Genomic DNA, 18,358 nt, shown 5'->3' with positions numbered 1-18,358 from the left:
TGTCTGCTACTGTTCTTCAGGAAGAGAATGAAGTGACCGAGTTCTTTGTAACTCTGGAGAAGGATCCCCAGCAGGAAGACTTCTTACAGGGCAGAATGCCAGGAAATCCCTACAGCAGTAATGAGCCTGGCATTGGGCCACTCATGAGGGACATCAAGAACAAAATCTGCCAGGACTGTGACCTGGTAGCTCTGCTGGAGGATGACAGTGGAATGGAGGTGAGAATGCACAAGTGTGGATCTCTCGCATGGATGTGTGAGGACACCATTTCTAGGCAGCTGATGATTGCTAGAATGGTGATGCAATGTGAGCCTGTTCTTGACTTTTTATTTTCTCTCTTTCAGCTTTTGGTGAACAATAAGATCATCAGTTTAGATCTGCCTGTGGCTGAGGTCTACAAGAAGGTGTGGTGTCCCACTAATGAGGTATGTGTTATCTTCATATATGTTAACAGCACAAAGCACCTGTCCTTGATATGAACAAAAAAATTAAAAGAAAAAAAAAATCACACAAGTCAGGATTTCTTTTCTGGCATATAACTTCTGAGGTATAATTACTCAGCACCTTTTTGTGCTTTCTTAGGATAGGCTGTTATTCAATTCTGCAACATAAGTGATTTAAAAGTACATAATGCTGACCCAGGTGAGTGTATTGAACTTACCCATGTAGCCTGTCAGATATGTGAACAGTCTTCTTGAGTAACAAACTTTCTTACATTCCTTTGGGGAAATAGATGAACTTTGTGTCACCACCTTTCAAAGCGCATTTCACACTCCATCTGCACGTGACAGTTTAATGCATGTGTACAGACAGGGACACCAGATTGCTCCATCAATCTGCACTTCAGAGATGAACGCAAGTTATTTATGCAGAGAGAGCATCCAACATTTCTCTGTATTACTTTGCTCTTGTGTTTTTCATGTAGGGATCTCAAGACTTGACAGATTTCCTTCTCCCAGTTTGCCCTTAGTAGTGTGTATTGCCTGTTTTTCAGATGAAGAAAGGGACCCAACAGTCTTAAGGGACTAGTCCACCATGTCACAGTAAGCTTGTTTCAGCGGTGGATGTCGTCCAGAACAAGCTCTTGCCTTCCTTTTCTTGTAGCCACTAACATAAACTCCCATTGAGAAGGAATCTATCAGGCTAAATCTTGCCCATTACAAATATGTTCTTTAGAGGCACTGCCAGTAGCACTTGAGATCATAGAAGAAAACTGATTTGCCGAACATTTCTTGTTCATTCCTCATTTAGTCTTGGGTTGCAGTCACCTTTGAAACCTCGGTTTCCTGAAACTATTTGTTTGCTATGCTTGTGGGGAAGAATTCAAACAAAATGCTTGTTTTCAGTGAATTATGAATGGGGAATGGTTCTCATCAAACTTTATTTAAGTAAAAGCACCTTCTGTACTGCAAAATTAAGCCCAAAGCTAGGTGACAGTGATAATTTTTAGTACGGTACCAACTTGGATAGGGAAGTGAGGTGCTGGTCTTGACCTTTGAATGCTAATTTGAACTCTAATCGAGTTAGTGAGGGAAATCAGAGTGCCTGTCGCATGTGCTGCCCCTGTGTGCCTGCCCGCTCGGAGCAGGGAGGTGCCGTTCCCGTGAGATGCTGAGCTGTAGCTGATATGTGGCTCTCCCAGGATGCAGTGCTGGCGGTGAAAGGCAGAGTTTGCTCAGCGTTAATGTCGATGAACAGCTTTCATCTGTCTTCTTTTGTGTGCCCCTCCGCAAAGCACTTCTGGAGCTGCAGCTCACGTTCCCTAGGAAATAGACAGGCGCACAAGAACGCAACCTCAGGCCCCTTTTTGTTTCCCTTGTCTCTCACTGGCTTTTTTTGTTCATCTGCCATTTTACCAGGGCCCCTGTGGTGTTAATTGCTGGTCTCTAGCATGGCCTTTGAGCAGATCTTCCCCCCGGGGCTTTCCCTATGCTTATGTATTTGCTGTGACATTAAGCACTGCTTATTCCACATTAGGCTTAGTGCGCTCTCTGACAGGTTTTCTCTCGCAAGGTCTCCTGCTCCCAAATCTGGGATTTTTCTTTTCTGCTTTTTATTCAGACCTATGGATTAAAATGGAAAGTTTAGTGATATGCTGTCAGTATTTCCAGCTGGAAATGCATCTGGAAAACTAGCCCTTTCCTAGGGTAAAAGCACAGCTTGTGCTTCAGTGGGTTTGGCTGTATCATTTTAGTAATATACTGTCTTACTGAAAGCTCATTAAATTGCCTTTTACTCCTCCTCTTCCATTTTCCATCACTGCAGATCTTATCTGTTTGAAAGCACTCATCCAATTAGCCTCTTCTGCTTCTTCTACTGGGCTGTGCCTGATCCCTTTTCCCAGGTATACTGTGCAATACCCTTCGAGGGAAAGGTTGCCGTGGAAAGCAGGCGTTTCTCTATAGATGAACACATTTTCCTTGGCTACATCTTTCACTGGTGCTAAAGGAAACTGTTGGAGGAGGTGTAAGGAGGAAGATACTGTTTATTACCAGCCTGTTGATCTAATTGGCAATGCCAAGAAAAGCCGGACAGACCAATAGATGAGTTATTGATGTTTTTGCAGGTGGTTTTGCAGGTGTTGTTTTTAATTCAACTCAGTAAGGAGAGAGTGAGGGAGTGAAAGATTTCTCTGTGTTATCATCCGTGGTCAAAACAGCACGAAGGAGAAATGAGGCTGGAGTGTCTGTTACACACTGTAACGAGAACCGGACTTGTATATAAGTGTACACAGAGGTATAGTTAATATAATGCTCTCCTTGCTTGCAGGGGGAGCCGATGAGGATCATTTACCGCATGCGAGGGTTACTAGGAGATGCAACTGAGGAATTCATCGAGTCTCTTGACTCCACTACTGGTAATGCACTTGTCTCCTGAAAGCTGGGATTAGATTTGAAATCTGAGGTTCACTGCAGAGCAATGACACTATTATCCTTATAGCAGCGAGCTTGAAGTTGATTGACGTTGCTTTTGCTACATTTACCTGCTTCACCTAGAGTGGAGGAGGATTTTAACAACGCTTTTAAGTCTGTACTTTAAATGCGAACACTTTCATGGCACAGGACCATTCTGCCTGGCCCTTCTTCATATTCCTGCTCATAATTCTTTTCAAATTCGATACAGCTGAAGTGACTTGAACTGCTGGTAAATGTGTCCTACTATACTCTCTGTTTTTGCTTCACTGTTTTGTCCCCTGTGGGCTGTGTGAGCTTGCTGTATTGTAGCTGCTTCCCTCTCTTCACAATCTATGTCTGTCCTGTAGATGAGGAGGAGGATGAGGAAGAAGTTTATAAGATGGCAGGTGTTATGGCCCAGTGTGGAGGCTTGGAGTGCATGCTTAACAGACTGACTGGAATCAAGGACTTCAAACAAGGCCGGCACCTCTTAACCGTGAGTCTCAGCTTCTGTTTGGCGTCAGGAGTTATGTGCTGCACAATGATACAGACGATGGTGAAGTTTAGTTGTCTGCCTTGTGTTGCAGTTTAAGGGTTGGAGCAGAGGTTTCAATTGACTATTTCATGAAAACCTGAGAAAGTCCCTTTTTCCCCTCTCCTGTTCCTCTTGGTTAACAATTCTTTACAAAGACTTTGAAGTATGTAGAAGCTGAGGACTTGGTAAGACTAAATCCTGTTTTGCTAGAGTGATTGTTTTCTGCCTTGGCCTTACTTGAAAACCAGAGCTGTCCTAAGGTTAATATTGGTCTAAAAATCTGGCTTGTACTTTACAGAAGTCTGGAAACTAGGTATATTATCAGGTGCTTTTAGTTTCAGCAAAATCCTCCTACTCATCTTGAAGGTACTGTAGAGAATGCATTCTCTGTATTTTGTAGGTGCTGTTAAAACTGTTTAGTTACTGTGTGAAGGTGAAAATAAATCGTCAGCAGTTGGTCAAGCCGGAGATGAACACTTTGAATGTCATGCTGGGAACCCTTAACTTGGTAAGGACAACCTGGACTTTCCTAAAGTGTTTTCTGTGGACTCCAGTGAATTTAAACTACCTCTGACTGTCATGCTGCCTTAAGATAACTACAGAAGATCTTAAATATTGCTGGACTGGCACTGCAAATTACCTGTTAGCCATTCCTTGTCTGTTAGTGAGTGGAAGTATGTGGGCCAGTTAAACCAATTACTGGTGGTGTTACAGTAACTGCTGCCATCTTCTCCAGGCTCTGGTGGCTGAGCAGGAAAGTAAGGACAGCGGAGGAGCAGCCGTGGCAGAACAAGTGCTTAGTATAATGGAGATCATACTGGATGAATCCAACGCAGAACCTCTGAGTGAGGACAAGGTGAGTGCCTGGGGCTTGGTACATGGATGGAAATGTTGACTGGGATTCAAGGCTTGCAAATACCTTATTACAGTGATGCTGAGCTTCAGGAGCTATAGAGGTGTGCTTAAATGGGAGTCTAACCCTTGTTACGCTTGCTGGCATGTCTTAACAGGCCTTGGAGGCAGGGCAAGAGGAGTGCCCTGAACCAAAAACACTGCGAGGCTCCTTTTGGATGATTCTTGCACAGTTGGGGTGGGGGTTATTAGGCACTGCTTGGATCTCTTCCTTGCTGCTTTGGGCCACAGGCCAGTGAGAGACAAGAAAAGACACAGCTCTGCCTTGTTTTTCTGAGTGTTTTCATGCATGTTGAAAACATGATTGATTTTCCAGCTAGTTGAGGATAAAAGCTATATCTCAACTGCATGGAGAATGAGAAGAGTTTCTTGGTCATCTTTTGAAACTGTTGGTGTATAGGAATCCAGTGTCCTTTTGGCTAGAATTATTAGACCTTTCGGCTAGAAAATTCTTTAATAGTAAGTGGAAGAAGTCGTTTGTCAGCTAGAGGAGTTGTTACAGCCATTCTGCGAGACATTTGAGAATGAAGCAGGGTTTTGTTCTTCGTCCAGCTATCTTATCAGGGTCTAGAGCTCTAATCCTTCAAGACTGGAGTAGTCTACCAGCTACGAGAGCAAGGGTTTTCTTGAACGTTGTGGTTTTATTCCTGAACATAAATCATGCTCTTCTTCCTTTGCAGGGTAACCTTCTCCTAACCGGTGACAAAGATCAGCTGGTAATGTTGCTCGATCAGATTAACAGCACTTTTGTTCGTTCCAATCTCAGTGTCTTGCAAGGCCTACTACGCATCATCCCTTACCTGTCCTTTGGGGAAATGGAGAAAATGCAGATTCTGGTTGATCGATTCAAGCCCTACTGTAACTTTGATAAGTATGTTGTCATATTTCAACTAAAAGCACGTGAAATCAGTTGTACTGACAAGTTTATACCTTTTCTTTTTTTCTCATTGATGCTTACTTCAGCGTAATGCAAAGCTTCAGAGATTCCTGGTGCATAAGCTTAATTTCCTATTTCACTTCTAAGCCACTTTTAAAAGAAATATGTGAGCATGTAGCTTGAGAAATAGGGCTTTAGAGTAAATTCTGAGATGACAAGGGTCTGACTAGCTTTTCTGAGTCTCCGAGCTGGAGTAGGTATGTGCGTTCAGCAATAATGTAATGAGAATTACAGGCAGAGAGCCTCCAAGTTACCATTTCTTCTCTTCGTTCAGGTATGATGAGGAGCACAGTGGAGATGATAAAGTTTTCCTAGATTGCTTCTGTAAAATAGCAGCGGGAATAAAGAACAACAGCAATGGCCATCAGCTGAAAGATCTCATCCTTCAGAAGGGAATTACGCAGAATGCCCTTGACTACATGAAAAAGCACATTCCTAGTGCAAAGAAGTAAGGGTCGCTGCTTAATGTATGTGATAATCCTGATCATCCTTCTCTCATTTCATCACCACAGCAAACCACCAATAAAGCTGTTAACAAGCCCATATTCAGAAGCATTTAGATTTGGTACAGCTGTGATGTAGAGGGTCTGGTGAGACAGTACTACTATAGGGATGGGCTAAAAAGCCTGTAATCTTCCCATTTGATACCCATCCGAGCTGATTTCTTGGATATCATGATGCTTGTGTTGCCTGCCTGGTCTTTAGCTATTGTACTGTAATAGAGCTTTTCCTATTGATGGCCAGCTCATGAACATAAAACAAATCCCAAGGCTAAGAGCTGACACTATGGCTATTAGCGTGCACAACATGGAAGTGGGAGTGTGAATGTCACTCCGTTAATTAATGGAGGAGGGACACAGGGGGAAGGGTGCTTGTCTTGCCTGCAGCCTGCGCTCTGCAAGCTGTGCTGCTGGCTGACCGCCAAGTGCGTTTTCGGAACGGGTGACTGCCCTTCATCTGCTGCCTCTTGTTTTCTGTGCAGTTTGGACGCAGACATATGGAAGAAATTCTTATCTCGACCTGCACTTCCTTTTATCCTGCGCCTGCTCCGTGGACTTGCCACACAGCACCCTGCTACACAGGTAAGGAGACTGTCCTGAAGGTCAAGTAGGACATGGCTGGCTTGTTATGCTGCTTTTTGTGGCTGTAGCTAAGCAGTTATTTCTATAGTAGTTGACTCTACACTGTTTTCTGTTGGGCTTGAAGGGACACACCAGCTTCAGGTATCATCTGCTAGTCTAGAAAAGTCTGGAGGGCAGAGATTTTGACTTAAATATCTTCTTATTCTGCACGGTGTGAGATTTACACACCAGTGTGAAGAGAAGGTAATTTAGGACTGTGAACTATATAGTATTGATAGGCTTCTCAGGGCCTGATTGTTGTTTTAAGAAAGCTCTTTATCCAACATCCACATCTTTCCTCTTAGCAATGGCCAGTGTAGAAGCAAATTGCCCCAGTCTGGTATGCAGTTTTAAGGTCCAGGGTCAGTGCTGCTGCTCAGCTTTCATGGGTGGGATTAGAAGGACCAGTTACTGTCATGTGCACCCTTTTTCTGAAGAAAGTGCTGTGTTTCAATCCCTATTAGGTGCTAATAGGTACAGACTCAATTACCAACCTGCACAAACTGGAGCAGGTGTCTAGTGATGAAGGGATTGGGACGTTAGCAGAGAATCTTCTGGAGGCACTAAGGGAACATCCAGAGGTGAATAAGAAGATCGATGCTGCCCGGAAGGAGACACGTGCAGAGAAGAAGCGTATGGCCATGGCAATGAGACAGAAGGCCTTGGGCACTCTGGGGATGACGGTAATGTCTGTTTGCACTGATGGCGGACTAGTGATCTAATGATCTTTTATTTCTGCCTTGCTAAAACTACCACACAAGGAATTGTGTAAAATGATTTATTGACAAACATTGCAAAGCTCAAGCCCACAGTTTGCCTGGTGCTGCTGGGAGAGTAAATACAGTTGCTAATAGCAGGCTGGGAAATGGGTTGGGCATTCCTGTTACAGTGTTGGGGATGGTGGTGTTCATCATTGTCTTTTTAACCTGCTCGAGCTGTTCTCTCTTTCAGACAAATGAGAAGGGTCAGGTAGTGACCAAGACTGCGCTGCTTAAACAGATGGAGGAGCTTATAGAAGAACCAGGTCTAACTTGCTGCATCTGCCGGGAAGGATACAAGTTTCAGGTAAAGTGAGATACATTTGCAAAGCCCTCTCACCAGCTGAGGGGACTTGCCAGTATCCGTCTGCGCGAGGCTGGGTGCATTGGCTCTGGGAGATCAGGAAATCTCAGGTTTGGTTCTTGGGATCAGTAATTCCAGACGTGGTTGGGAAGTGAAAGTGTGTTTCCAGTAAAAGCTGGATGTTTTCACTGAAAGCTGGAAAAAGATTTGATCAGTGTAAGTTTGAGGTAGGGACTGGGTGGGATGAAATTCAGTGCAGTGTCAAAATAGTACGAAGTGCAAACTGTTACAGAATGATCTTTAACATAGCTGTTGTGTCATTGCAGCCTACGAAAGTCCTAGGTATTTATACTTTCACCAAACGTGTTGCACTAGAGGAGTTTGAGAACAAGCCCCGAAAACAACAGGGGTACAGCACAGTCTCTCACTTCAACATTGTCCACTATGATTGTCACCTTGCAGCTGTAAGGTACGTTCTTATCACAAGCTGGGTAGTGGTGGTTGATGTTATTTTCCAAGGTGGTTTGTGAGCGTGGCACTTGACCTTGTAACTCAGGATGGGTTTGCTTGTGAGTTGGTCACTTTGCAGCCTGGAGACAGTCATGGGCTGCTGTGGTCTGCTTTAATGTGCCAAATAGAGGTCAGGCCTGGACCCTGAAAAGTGAACTCCGAAGTTTAAAGAAGCTGTGGAATTGCCAATTTTTTGATGGTTTCTTAGACAAAAACTTGGATCCTTCTAACTTGCCTGGGTGTGACTTGCTTTCTCAATGCAGACTTGCTCGCGGCCGTGAAGAATGGGAGAGTGCAGCCCTGCAAAATGCCAACACCAAGTGTAATGGGCTCCTGCCAGTCTGGGGACCTCATGTGCCAGAGTCTGCTTTTGCTACTTGCTTAGCACGGTGCGTAGAAAAGTTACTTCTCGAGCCGGTTTGCATTTGGGTAGGTGAGTCAGTACGTTACCACAGAGGCACGCTAGTTTCAAACCACGGAATCAAAGGTGATGGCAGCTAAACCTTAGTAAACCTGAGCCATTTCAGATTCTACCATCAAGAGTACATCTCCTAAAAAAGTGCAGGTGTCTGTTTGCTTCTTGGCATCATATAAATATATAAATTCATTACTTCCTTAGCGCCCAGTCACTCCTGAAGATGCAGTGTGCAGTAACAATGTTGATTCATTCATGGCCCAATGACCCCCTGCTTTACAAAAGAAACCTGTCTGACACCAACGGATTCCCTTGTGTAGCTTTCCAAACCTCTCTTGGATAGTAATGAGTTACAGTAGCCTGACCACTTACCTAGAGCAGATGGAGATGGTTCATCCTGCTAATATTCTGGTCCACCTTGTGCTGGGTTTGTACAGTCACATCAGAAATCAGGAGTGGTAACATCTTTAATGCATTTCAGCCAGGGAGCTGTATCCCAAGCCCTGGACGTGGGAAAATAGTATCGATGAGTGTATGTATGTATGCAGATGGAATTGGATTTGCCAGCGTAAGCTGAGAACCTCCCTTTGGGGAGGTTAATTGAAGGTGGCAATGCTTGCATTTTGTATCCTGTTCATTCTTTAAAGCTTTTCTATAAGATACTTGCTCAGATTCTGAGCTATGGTGTGGAATAAGAAACTGTATTAAAGTTTTGAAAGGGTTTTTAATAAAGTAACACTTAACTGCTGTTTTTCAGACACAACACGTACCTCCAAGAATGCACAGGGCAGCGGGAACCCACCTACCAGCTCAATGTCCATGACATTAAACTGCTATTTCTCCGTTTTGCGATGGAGCAATCATTCAGCGTTGATACTGGAGGAGGAGGAAGGGAGAGCAACATACACCTCATTCCATACATAATCCACACGGTGCTCTACGTCCTGAACACGTCAGTACCTTTCTCTTAGCAACAACCTCTGCCTTCCACTCTCAGTCTCAGAAAGGTCTATAAGGGCTGCATTGTGGGCTTTGTGACATGTATGTGGCAAAAAAAGTGGGAAACCACACAAAATTTTTATGAGGAACGAAATTGCACATTTTAAGCAGACTGTTACAGGTTTACATTGTTTGGAGTAAAGTGTTGCCGCCTGAACATGCAGGATAACAGGGAACCTATTGAGTAAAAGCAATTGGGAATTAGCTTCTCTTTCCATTCTAGCTGTAATTATTACCTCTGGGGTGAGCAACAGGGTTATTAGATTAAAGAAACACTGCCAGCTTAATTTTCTCTGGAGCAGACAAAAGAGAGACACTATGATGAAGTAATTCTTATTAGTTGAAAACTTAACCCTGGTATCATTTTATCCAATATTAAAATAACAATCAGTTTTGTTTCCAGTTTTGACATACTGGAATTCTCTTGTAGTGTTCGAGTCCATCAGATTTTCCTGACATTTTTAAGATACTTTTTTAAAAAATATTATTATTATTATTATTATTATTAAATTTTTTTACCAATAAAACAGCAGCATAAGAACACTTCTGCTGAAGTGTTTCAGTAAGATCTTATTTATGCAAAGCATAATAAGATAAGGGCGTGCTTTGGCTTGACACTATGTCTAAGTGTACAAATCTATAGGCACCTAAATGCTTTGGAATGCATGAGCTGGTTCTGCTAATACAGTACCCCGTGCGAAAATTTAATGCCTATACGCCGCTTATTTGTGTAGCTAGATACTAGAAAGTAATACTAATTAGATGAGGGTATAAATGTTAAAATACACGCCTCTCCAACCAAGGTCACTCCAAATGGAGTGCAATGAAATCTCTCTCACTTTCCCGCCTGGAACTAATCAACATTTTGGCTCTAATACAATTTGTCCATTGTTTTTAATATCTATCTCCAGATCCCTGTGCTATTGTTTTCCGAGTCCCTTGGGAGACAAATAAATGAAACTATTCTTTTCATCTTGTTAGTCTGCTTACTGGCACCAGAGAGCCCAGAACCCGCTGTGCGGCTGTTGTATAAAAATGCATTATATAGTTTCCAGACATTATTTTTTTTCTAAAGACATGTCGATATTAAATGGAGAAAATGAAGAGCTACTAGTTGGCTACCAGCTGCATCATGTAGTAAATGAAAAGGTCACACAACACTGACACCAGACACAGCTTTATCTGCTAGGATGCTGCTTTATACCTTCCTGATAGGGAGAGTGTATCTAACTTAAAAATCGAGGAACCTACCTGTCTGGCAGCCTCCTCCTGATGAAGTAGAGCAAAAGACTGTGGTAAAGCGCAATACATCTTCACAAAGTCTGCTGTAACACAGAGTTTGCACAGTCAGCTCTGGGGTGTCAGGAGTCCTGAAGAAACTGGAGCTTAGGGGAAAGGAAAAAAATTATATATATAAGCTTGCAGTAAATACACTACCTTTTTGGTTTTGAAATTGGTCTGTATCTTCTTAGTGATTGCTTTTGTGGTAGGTGAATAATATAAATTGATTCTAAGGTCTGGCTGTTGGAGCTGCAGTCACGTGCTGCAGTGTCAGATGGGAGATGGTACAACCTGAACACATGGACTGGCTGGCCTGAATCTTATTTTTTCACTAAAAAAAGGAAAAATAGCTCTACAGTAGTATTGCCCTTTATTGGGCAAATGCCAACTGCCTTTCAAACCTCTCTAGTACAATACACAGCTCCAAGGAAAAGTGTATTTGCTAGGCTTGTATGCTTCACTGGGAGCAAATACTCAACCAGTGGATGAACTTGGGAAAAACCTGACAGTGCCAAGCTAGCACTGCTTTTTTCTCTGTAGGACCGCATGAATGCAGTACCTCAAAGCTCCTGAGAAGTAGCAAGTTAACATGCAAGAGCCAGAGCAGCTGCTGAAGCTTTTCTTGTGTTTCAGAACTCGAGCAACTTCGAGAGAGGAGAAGAACCTCCAGAGCTTCATGGAGCACCCCAAAGAGAAGTGGGTGGAGAGTGCCTACGAGGTGGACGGGCCCCATTATTACACCGTGCTGGCGCTGCACATCTCGCCCCCGGAGAAGTGGAAAGCCATGCGAGTGGAGATCCTCAAGAGGCTCCTCGTCACCTCCCACGCGCGAGTGGTGTCACCAGGGGGAGCCAGCAGGTTAGCCACGACCCCACTGCTGCTCCGCAGCTGCCAGCTTACTCATGTTACTGTCACAGTAGTCTAGAGCCACACAGCAGCTTATGGGGAGCTAAGGAAAGGAGCCTGCATATTTTAGAATAGCAGATATTAACCCTTCTGAGTAGCTTTGTACTCAGCGTTGCAGAGGTATGAGCAGGAGCATTTGATTCTGGATGTTTTTTGGAGTGGATCAGTGGAAATGATGCTTTTCCTAGGAGTATAGCTAAAAGTAGGAGAATGGCAAGATGCTTATTTCCCCCACACCTCAAGTGAAACACTATAGTAACTTCTGTTGCGTGCTTTCAGAGCTGCTAGCATGCTCTCTGCTTGCCTTACTAAAGGAGCTGTTTCTGTGCTCTTTTGATCAGTGCACCAGCTTCCTTAAATAGAAAAATAGAAATAGAAATCAAATGCCATTGCTTTTAAAAAAAGAAAAAAAATCAATAGCAGCTGTCACACACTTGAAGTACAAGAATAAGTGGCTGTGCCTGCATGACTAAAGCACATATTTCCAGAGAAGGAAAGGGAATTCCAGTTTCTGAAAAGATGATTTTAAATAGCTGTCATAATTAGGAATAAATTCATTATTATTCTAAGTCGCCTTAAAGGGCATTTTTATTCTGATGACATTAATTATGTGTTTGATAAAGTCATTACATTGTAGTAACCCACAACACAGCATGCATCAATGCTATTAGAGGCATCAAAAGTGAAAGGGCCCTTAAAGGGGCTCCTGTATTGATTTCTGTGCTAGTTTCTGCAGTTCAAGCTCAGCCTGCTCTGTGTTCATGTCTCCTATTTCCACCACCCTGCCTGAGTTCTGGGAAAGGGGGTTTAACAGTTACAGGAGATACTATCGTGGAGGTCTGTTTTCCCAGAGACAAGGGTGTGCAGTTTTTCATGTGGCCCATGGGAGAGACTGGTAAAGCAAAGCCCCTGTGTGGGTTTGTTGTGGATGTTTGGTGTTTTTTAAAACCCTCAGTAAATGATTCTGTTTCTTTCCCAACTTATCTCTAAGCAGTATGTAATAAAAGCATACTGAAATGGACATAGCAAGAAACTTCCAGCTAAACCATCCAATGTCTGGAATTTCAGGCAAAAACACTCAGAAATAGTTCTCAGGAATTATGTCAAGGTTTATTCAAGGGCTTTCTTTAATCCCTGCAGACTAAGAGAGCACAAAGCCTTCCACTGATAATACCTCTCAGAAATAGAAATACGGCAATTCTTATTCCAAGGTCTGTGCTTATTTATTCTTGTGGAAAATCGGGAAGAGGGTGATGGACGGTGAAATGCTCTGCGGATAAGTGCCAATACCTTGAATTTGTAGGCTAAGGCAAAGAGGAAGCCAGTGTCTGTAACATCAGACTAATATGTCTGCATACAAAAGATTAAAATTAGCATTCCATGTTAGATGCAGTACAAGGGTGTTATCTGGGAGCACCACCATTCAGAATACATTGGGGTGGTGTGGACTGAAGGTTAGAGACACGCAAGGACTCACTGCCACCTTTACTGGGGGAGATGGAGAGAAGTCGCTATAGGAGCCAACAGTGCATTTAAAAGCAGCTGAGGATCAACTCATGATCATAAAAGGGGCCCATAAATCTTATTAATGAAGATGCAGGCAATACTCTACATTCCCTCATACTTAAGTGAAGGCAACAAATACTGCCTGTGCCCCGTCCTGTGGTTAGGTGCTTTATCCCGCTGCTCAGCTGGATTAGTCAGTGTAAAACCGATTTGAGGAGAATGTAGCCAAAAATGTCTTCTGTCTCTGCCAGGAGCTAGAGCTATCACAGTTTGTCTGCAAGACCGAAGTGAGAGATGCTCAGCATCTTCTGGGTTTTAGAAATACTTTGTATTTAAACCAAAAGATGAAACTAGCAGAATGGATAGGAGTTCTGGATTTGTTCTTTTTTTGTAAATATAATTCACAGGTTCCAAAGAACTGAATCAGGTGACCGATTACCTGCTCATTATTACTGAACCAAGAATTCTGGCTAGAAAAATCATACAGACACTTTTCAGTATAGCTTTCATCTGGAGTTTTGGAGGAAAGTATCCTTTTGATTTTTTTCCCTTGGCTCCTGACTGTGACCTTTCTAAAATATTCGTGAGAGAAGCGAGGCTCCTGAAGTGTTACCATCTAACTTTCTGCCGGCGATCCATGTATAGCTGATGAGCCTGAACCAGCTTACATTAATGAAAATGTGGCAGCTATTATATGAAGTAGCTGTTCCAGAAGGTAGCTACCAGACTTAACCCACAAGGGCCTTTTAGTTTTCAATTAAAGGAGCAGACTCCAATTAGATCAAAACCATTCACATGAAAAGAAACCCTGTCTTGCAGTATTTGGGAGTCTAGAATTAGCCTCGCTCTAAGTTGCTGTTCTTCCCGTGGAAATTTAGTCACCTTTACTAATTGGTTTTCCTTTAAATAATTAAGCCTAGCTGCCCAAGCAGGCTGCCACCTACCAAGCTGTCTGTTTTAAGGGCAGACACACAAATGTGGCCTTTTAGAATATAAGAACAGCAAAATGTTCATTTTCCCCCCCAAAAAACAACTTGTGGCAGATTGCAATTGGGCCCGTGGACAGACCATACCCTTTTGTCTTGCTGACTTGCGTCAGTGGCAGCTGAACTAGTTCTAGATGCATAAAAAATGGCTTTATTTTCCAAAGCTTTTAAGTGGTGAGCAGGAAGCGGCATGTGATGGAGGCAGATGTACCTGAGAAACGCATGCAAGAAAATTCCAAACCCATTAGAGTTGCTGGCAGGAGGTTCCGCCTTGCCAGAACCTGTTTGTGATTAATCCTGTAAACTTTGGGAGCTGTTATCCCAGGACAGCTCTGTACCTTTTATAGCATTTCTTCAGCCAGATGCTGAATTTCCAAAAGAAGTCCTTTCATGGCGATAGAATAACCAAGAAGATATTAACTGGAAATTCCTCCATTTTTTCAAGGGCAGGATATTTCCCTCAGAGTCTTTCAGAAACACTTTTGTGAGTTAAAAGCAAAAGTATGTTCTCTGTCATTGATACAGACTGTGGCTGAAACCTAGATTTAGTTATTTCTTCAGGAATCTGCTGTACTCCAAGCAGTGAGTGTACAAATGGGGGCTGCGCGTTGTTTTTTCTGACTTTGCTGTTGACTTCCTACATAGTCTTAGCAGTGTACTTCCCTCTGTGCTTGTTTTCTTCCTGTGAAATAAGATTTCATTGCCTAACCTGCTTTGGTTACACTAGGTGCAGCTGGCAAAGTGACTTCCTAGCCATAGGAATCGTTGCACAGAAATTGCGGATGCCCAATGTTTGTTTTGTGTGCAAGAGCACAGAGCAAAGCTTACTCAGAGCCATTCCCCATGCGTATTATTGATAGGCTTTTTGGCTGTTTCAGCTTTCATGCTATTCATCAAATCAGTTACCAAAGCGTAGTAAACTGATTAACTCAAAGATTGATTTCATTATCTTCCTAGACTGGCAGATAAGACAGTGAAGGAATATGCAACGTACCGCTCTGGCCTTCTCTTCTGGGCCCTAGTAGATCTCATTTACAACATGTTCAAGGTAAGAAAAAACATTGAAGTCCATCTGTAGCAGCTTTCTAACCTGAACAACTATCTGCGTTTGAAATAGAAGGCAGAGTTTGAAGCCCCTTTTTCCAAGATCCTTATAAACATGAAACTTCACCTTGTATGAGGAGAAAGGCTGCAAGAGGCTGCCTGTGCTTATTGTACCCCTTGCAATTTGGTATCTGAAGAATTGAGAGTTTCCCAGTTTGCAGAACTCTTCCTGTATTGTGTATTTGCCTTTTTTTTTCCTGTTCTTTGTTCACTAAAGCAAGGACATTCAGAGCTGCAGCAGGGAAACAGTTGGGTAAGGAAGGAGGTAGGGGCATCCACCAGAAAGAAACTTGCAGCTTCCAAAGAGGGTTAAGTAATTAAGGTGAGAAAATAGCGGGTTTTTTGACTGATTTGGTCCCATTTTCTCCTCTCGTAGAAGGTGCCTACCAGTAACACAGAGGGAGGCTGGTCCTACTCTCTTGCTGAATTCATACGACACAATGACATGCCAATACACGAAGCTGCAGACAAGGCCCTGAAAACCTTCCAGGAGGAGTTCATGCCAGTTGAAACGTTTTCCGAGTTTTTGGATGTGGCTGGTAAGTGTGCGCTTTCCCTTTTATAGGCTGTCTTATGCAACTCGTGACTGCTGCTTGCTTGAGACAGCAGCATTCCTGACACTGCTGCAGCAGCTTGTTTGTACGAGGCAGTGAGAGGAGGAGACCTCGGCACTCCAGCTATTGCCTAAGCTATTTCAAAAACAGTTGGGAGACAGGCTTGAGCATCCCCAGACAGGAAAATATCTCTCACCTGATCCTGTGGGTCCTCCTTCTGCTCTATTAAACATAACATGCTTACATCACAGCTTAAGGGTGTTTTTGGATATATGTGGTTTGAAGGTTGATAAACAGATGTGACCGTGTACTAGAGGCAGCAGTTCGGTGTAGCAAGACTTCCTGCTGTAGTGATTTTGGTATCCCCAGGAGTCAGGAGATGCTGAAAATTCATATGCAGAGAAGCTACTCTTACTTCGGTCACAAGTTAGTTGTGCCCCAGGCCAATCTCTCACTGTCCTGTGTATGGAGCTGCCAGGCAGCCAGCTACAGTATCCCTATAGTAGGTCTGTTGCACAAGAGCAAGTGCCATATGGATTTAACGTACACACTTGGGTCCCTTCTGCACAGCACCCAACAAGGGTTTATCTTCGTCTTGTCCATACTTAAAATAACATTGCAGCTGTCATTATTAACTTACACATGCCCTAACACAAATCCCTAATGTGGGCAGGAGAAGCCGCTTTGTGGATCTAATTATTCTGTATTGTCTTCTTTTGTTTAAAGGACTCTTATCAGAAATCAATGATCCCGACAGCTTCCTCAAGGATCTTTTGAACTCCATCCCCTGAGCCACCAGCACAGAGAAGCGTTGGGCAGAGACTACACTAGCTTGCCTTCCATCCCTTTGTGTTCCTCCTTGTGCAGTCTGTCCCTTCCCTGAGGAGTGCTGCAGTTTTTTGGTTTTGTTTTGGTTTTTGGTTTGTTTTTGTTTTTTTTTTCTACAATTTTTCTTCTTGGAGTGATTTGGAATTTAGATTTGTTTTATCTTGTATTTCAGTGCTTCTATCTGTAAAGCCTTGTGTATTCAGCTGATTGAAAGAACTTGTACAGAGAGGAATCCAAAGCAGTAAATCTTAATGCTTTAGTGTGCACCTCTTTGAAGTTAAATAAATCGAACAAATGGGTAAGATGGGTTTGACTAGTACTTTAACCATGCAGTAGCCTAAATGCCAAGTCCTTTCTCATCTTTTCTTTCAGAGCTTCTTCTCTCAGGGCTCAGAGCTGCTGCTCTTTCTGGCCCATAGTCTGGACAAGGAGACACAGGAAGCAAAAGGCTCTTAGAGAGCAAGGAAGCAGACTGACACTGTCTTTACTGATTGTACATGCAGAGCAGGTTTCCCCCTGTGGGACATGAGCCTTAGAGACTCGTGGACTGCAAGGACAGCTTTTCCTTCCACCCCTTCTTCACCTGGGTGAGGGCAGCTGTCCCAGCTGCAGTCATCTCCCCTGGCGCTTCGTGTTACCCCTCTCCAAGGCATGTTGCATATCACGGTGTCTTTCCTGACTTTACTCGCAGCAAGGCTGTATTCAAAGCAAACATGCATGTCGTTGCCTCCAGTTGTGTAGTACTGATGGCGACGTTACCTCTCAGAGGGATGCTACTCACATCAAATTTATTTTCTCTCTCTAGTAAAATTTTCAGCTTCAGCAAAATGCATGGAAAATAGACACTGCACACTCCTTGAGCCGGCCACTTGCCCTTTTGATAGCTTGCATTTTGGTGTGCATGTCCTGTCCTGAAGCCAAGTACCTGCTTTGAATACAGCCTTGTCTTTTCTTACCCAGTTGTGCATGCTGGTAACTTACCTTTACCACCAGTTCTGCTGTCCTGTAACCCAGCTGACACGTGGTTAAGCTGGAATCTAATAAAGCTTTCCCTGTCTTCCTTGTCTCTGTTTGAACTTGAATTTCCGCAATCCTAACACAGTCCCATCCCATAAATAATAATTATTTTAGAGGCTGAATAATTCGGCAACCTATTTGATGCCTTTTGTTAGTGTTGAGCACACATTATGATTTGGCAATTAGCAAGTGGGTGAAGGCACAGTGTTTTTCTTCTCGCCTCTGTGGCTGCTTATGTCACTCCTGGCAGTCAGATTTGGTTCTGGGAAGGAGTACTGAATAGCAAGTCACCTTGAAAAGGTTGGTTTAGTGTCTTGCAAGGGGCTTGAGGACATGTCAGTGGGCTGCTTTGTCGGTTGGGTAAATATGTCTTGTCTTATGAAGGCACAGGAGGAGGGCCCGTGTGGAGTTTGTTCTTCTTCGGTACAGCGATATGATGCTTCATCTGCCTTTTAACCACATAAAAGAGAAAAACCTTGTTTCAAAAGCACTGTAAAGTCAAACCTAACAGTCTTCTCTCTGAATAAGCAGCTATAATATACCTATGGGTGGATGCACAGGCATTGCATGCCAATACCGGCGTACAGTAGCTTGGGCAATACTAAAAAGCCTTTTTGAGTAAATGACCTTTCAAATCAGTATGATTCCTGAAAGCAGCAGTGAACAGGTAACAAGAAACCAGGTTTTTATGACTGTGGTTCTAAAGCTTCTCACAATACAGAGAGTTCAGGTGCAAGACTGAAACCCCACCACGTTTTGACTAAGACAGACCAGTTAAGCTCTGGACAAGA

General features: G+C 43.3%; 1 protein-coding gene across 5 annotated transcripts in view; it reads left to right on the top strand.

Moving 5' to 3' along the window:
* The window catches only part of UBR4 (ubiquitin protein ligase E3 component n-recognin 4), an 80,223-nt gene extending 62,614 nt beyond the window's left edge, over window positions 1-17,609 (top strand). For all 5 annotated transcript variants that reach the window (XM_069782378.1, XM_069782377.1, XM_069782375.1 and 2 more), the window contains 18 exons: window positions 21-218; window positions 345-425; window positions 2,770-2,857; window positions 3,263-3,390; window positions 3,830-3,937; window positions 4,166-4,285; window positions 5,022-5,212; window positions 5,553-5,726; window positions 6,261-6,360; window positions 6,864-7,082; window positions 7,351-7,464; window positions 7,788-7,930; window positions 8,235-8,360; window positions 9,144-9,338; window positions 11,300-11,524; window positions 15,022-15,112; window positions 15,545-15,707; window positions 16,449-17,609. In XM_069782378.1, coding sequence (XP_069638479.1) covers window positions 21-218; window positions 345-425; window positions 2,770-2,857; window positions 3,263-3,390; window positions 3,830-3,937; window positions 4,166-4,285; window positions 5,022-5,212; window positions 5,553-5,726; window positions 6,261-6,360; window positions 6,864-7,082; window positions 7,351-7,464; window positions 7,788-7,930; window positions 8,235-8,360; window positions 9,144-9,338; window positions 11,300-11,524; window positions 15,022-15,112; window positions 15,545-15,707; window positions 16,449-16,513 — 2,529 coding nt within the window. In that variant the 3' untranslated portion in view covers window positions 16,514-17,609. The remainder of the gene's footprint in view (window positions 1-20; window positions 219-344; window positions 426-2,769; window positions 2,858-3,262; window positions 3,391-3,829; window positions 3,938-4,165; window positions 4,286-5,021; window positions 5,213-5,552; window positions 5,727-6,260; window positions 6,361-6,863; window positions 7,083-7,350; window positions 7,465-7,787; window positions 7,931-8,234; window positions 8,361-9,143; window positions 9,339-11,299; window positions 11,525-15,021; window positions 15,113-15,544; window positions 15,708-16,448) is intronic.
* The last annotated feature ends 749 nt before the right edge of the window (window positions 17,610-18,358 follow it).

This window comes from Haliaeetus albicilla, chromosome 4, assembly GCF_947461875.1.
Source record: "Haliaeetus albicilla chromosome 4, bHalAlb1.1, whole genome shotgun sequence".
Lineage (NCBI taxonomy): Eukaryota > Metazoa > Chordata > Aves > Accipitriformes > Accipitridae > Haliaeetus > Haliaeetus albicilla.
The sequence above is the reverse complement of the archived record's forward strand: the minus strand, read 5'-3'. Positions and strand labels throughout refer to the sequence as shown.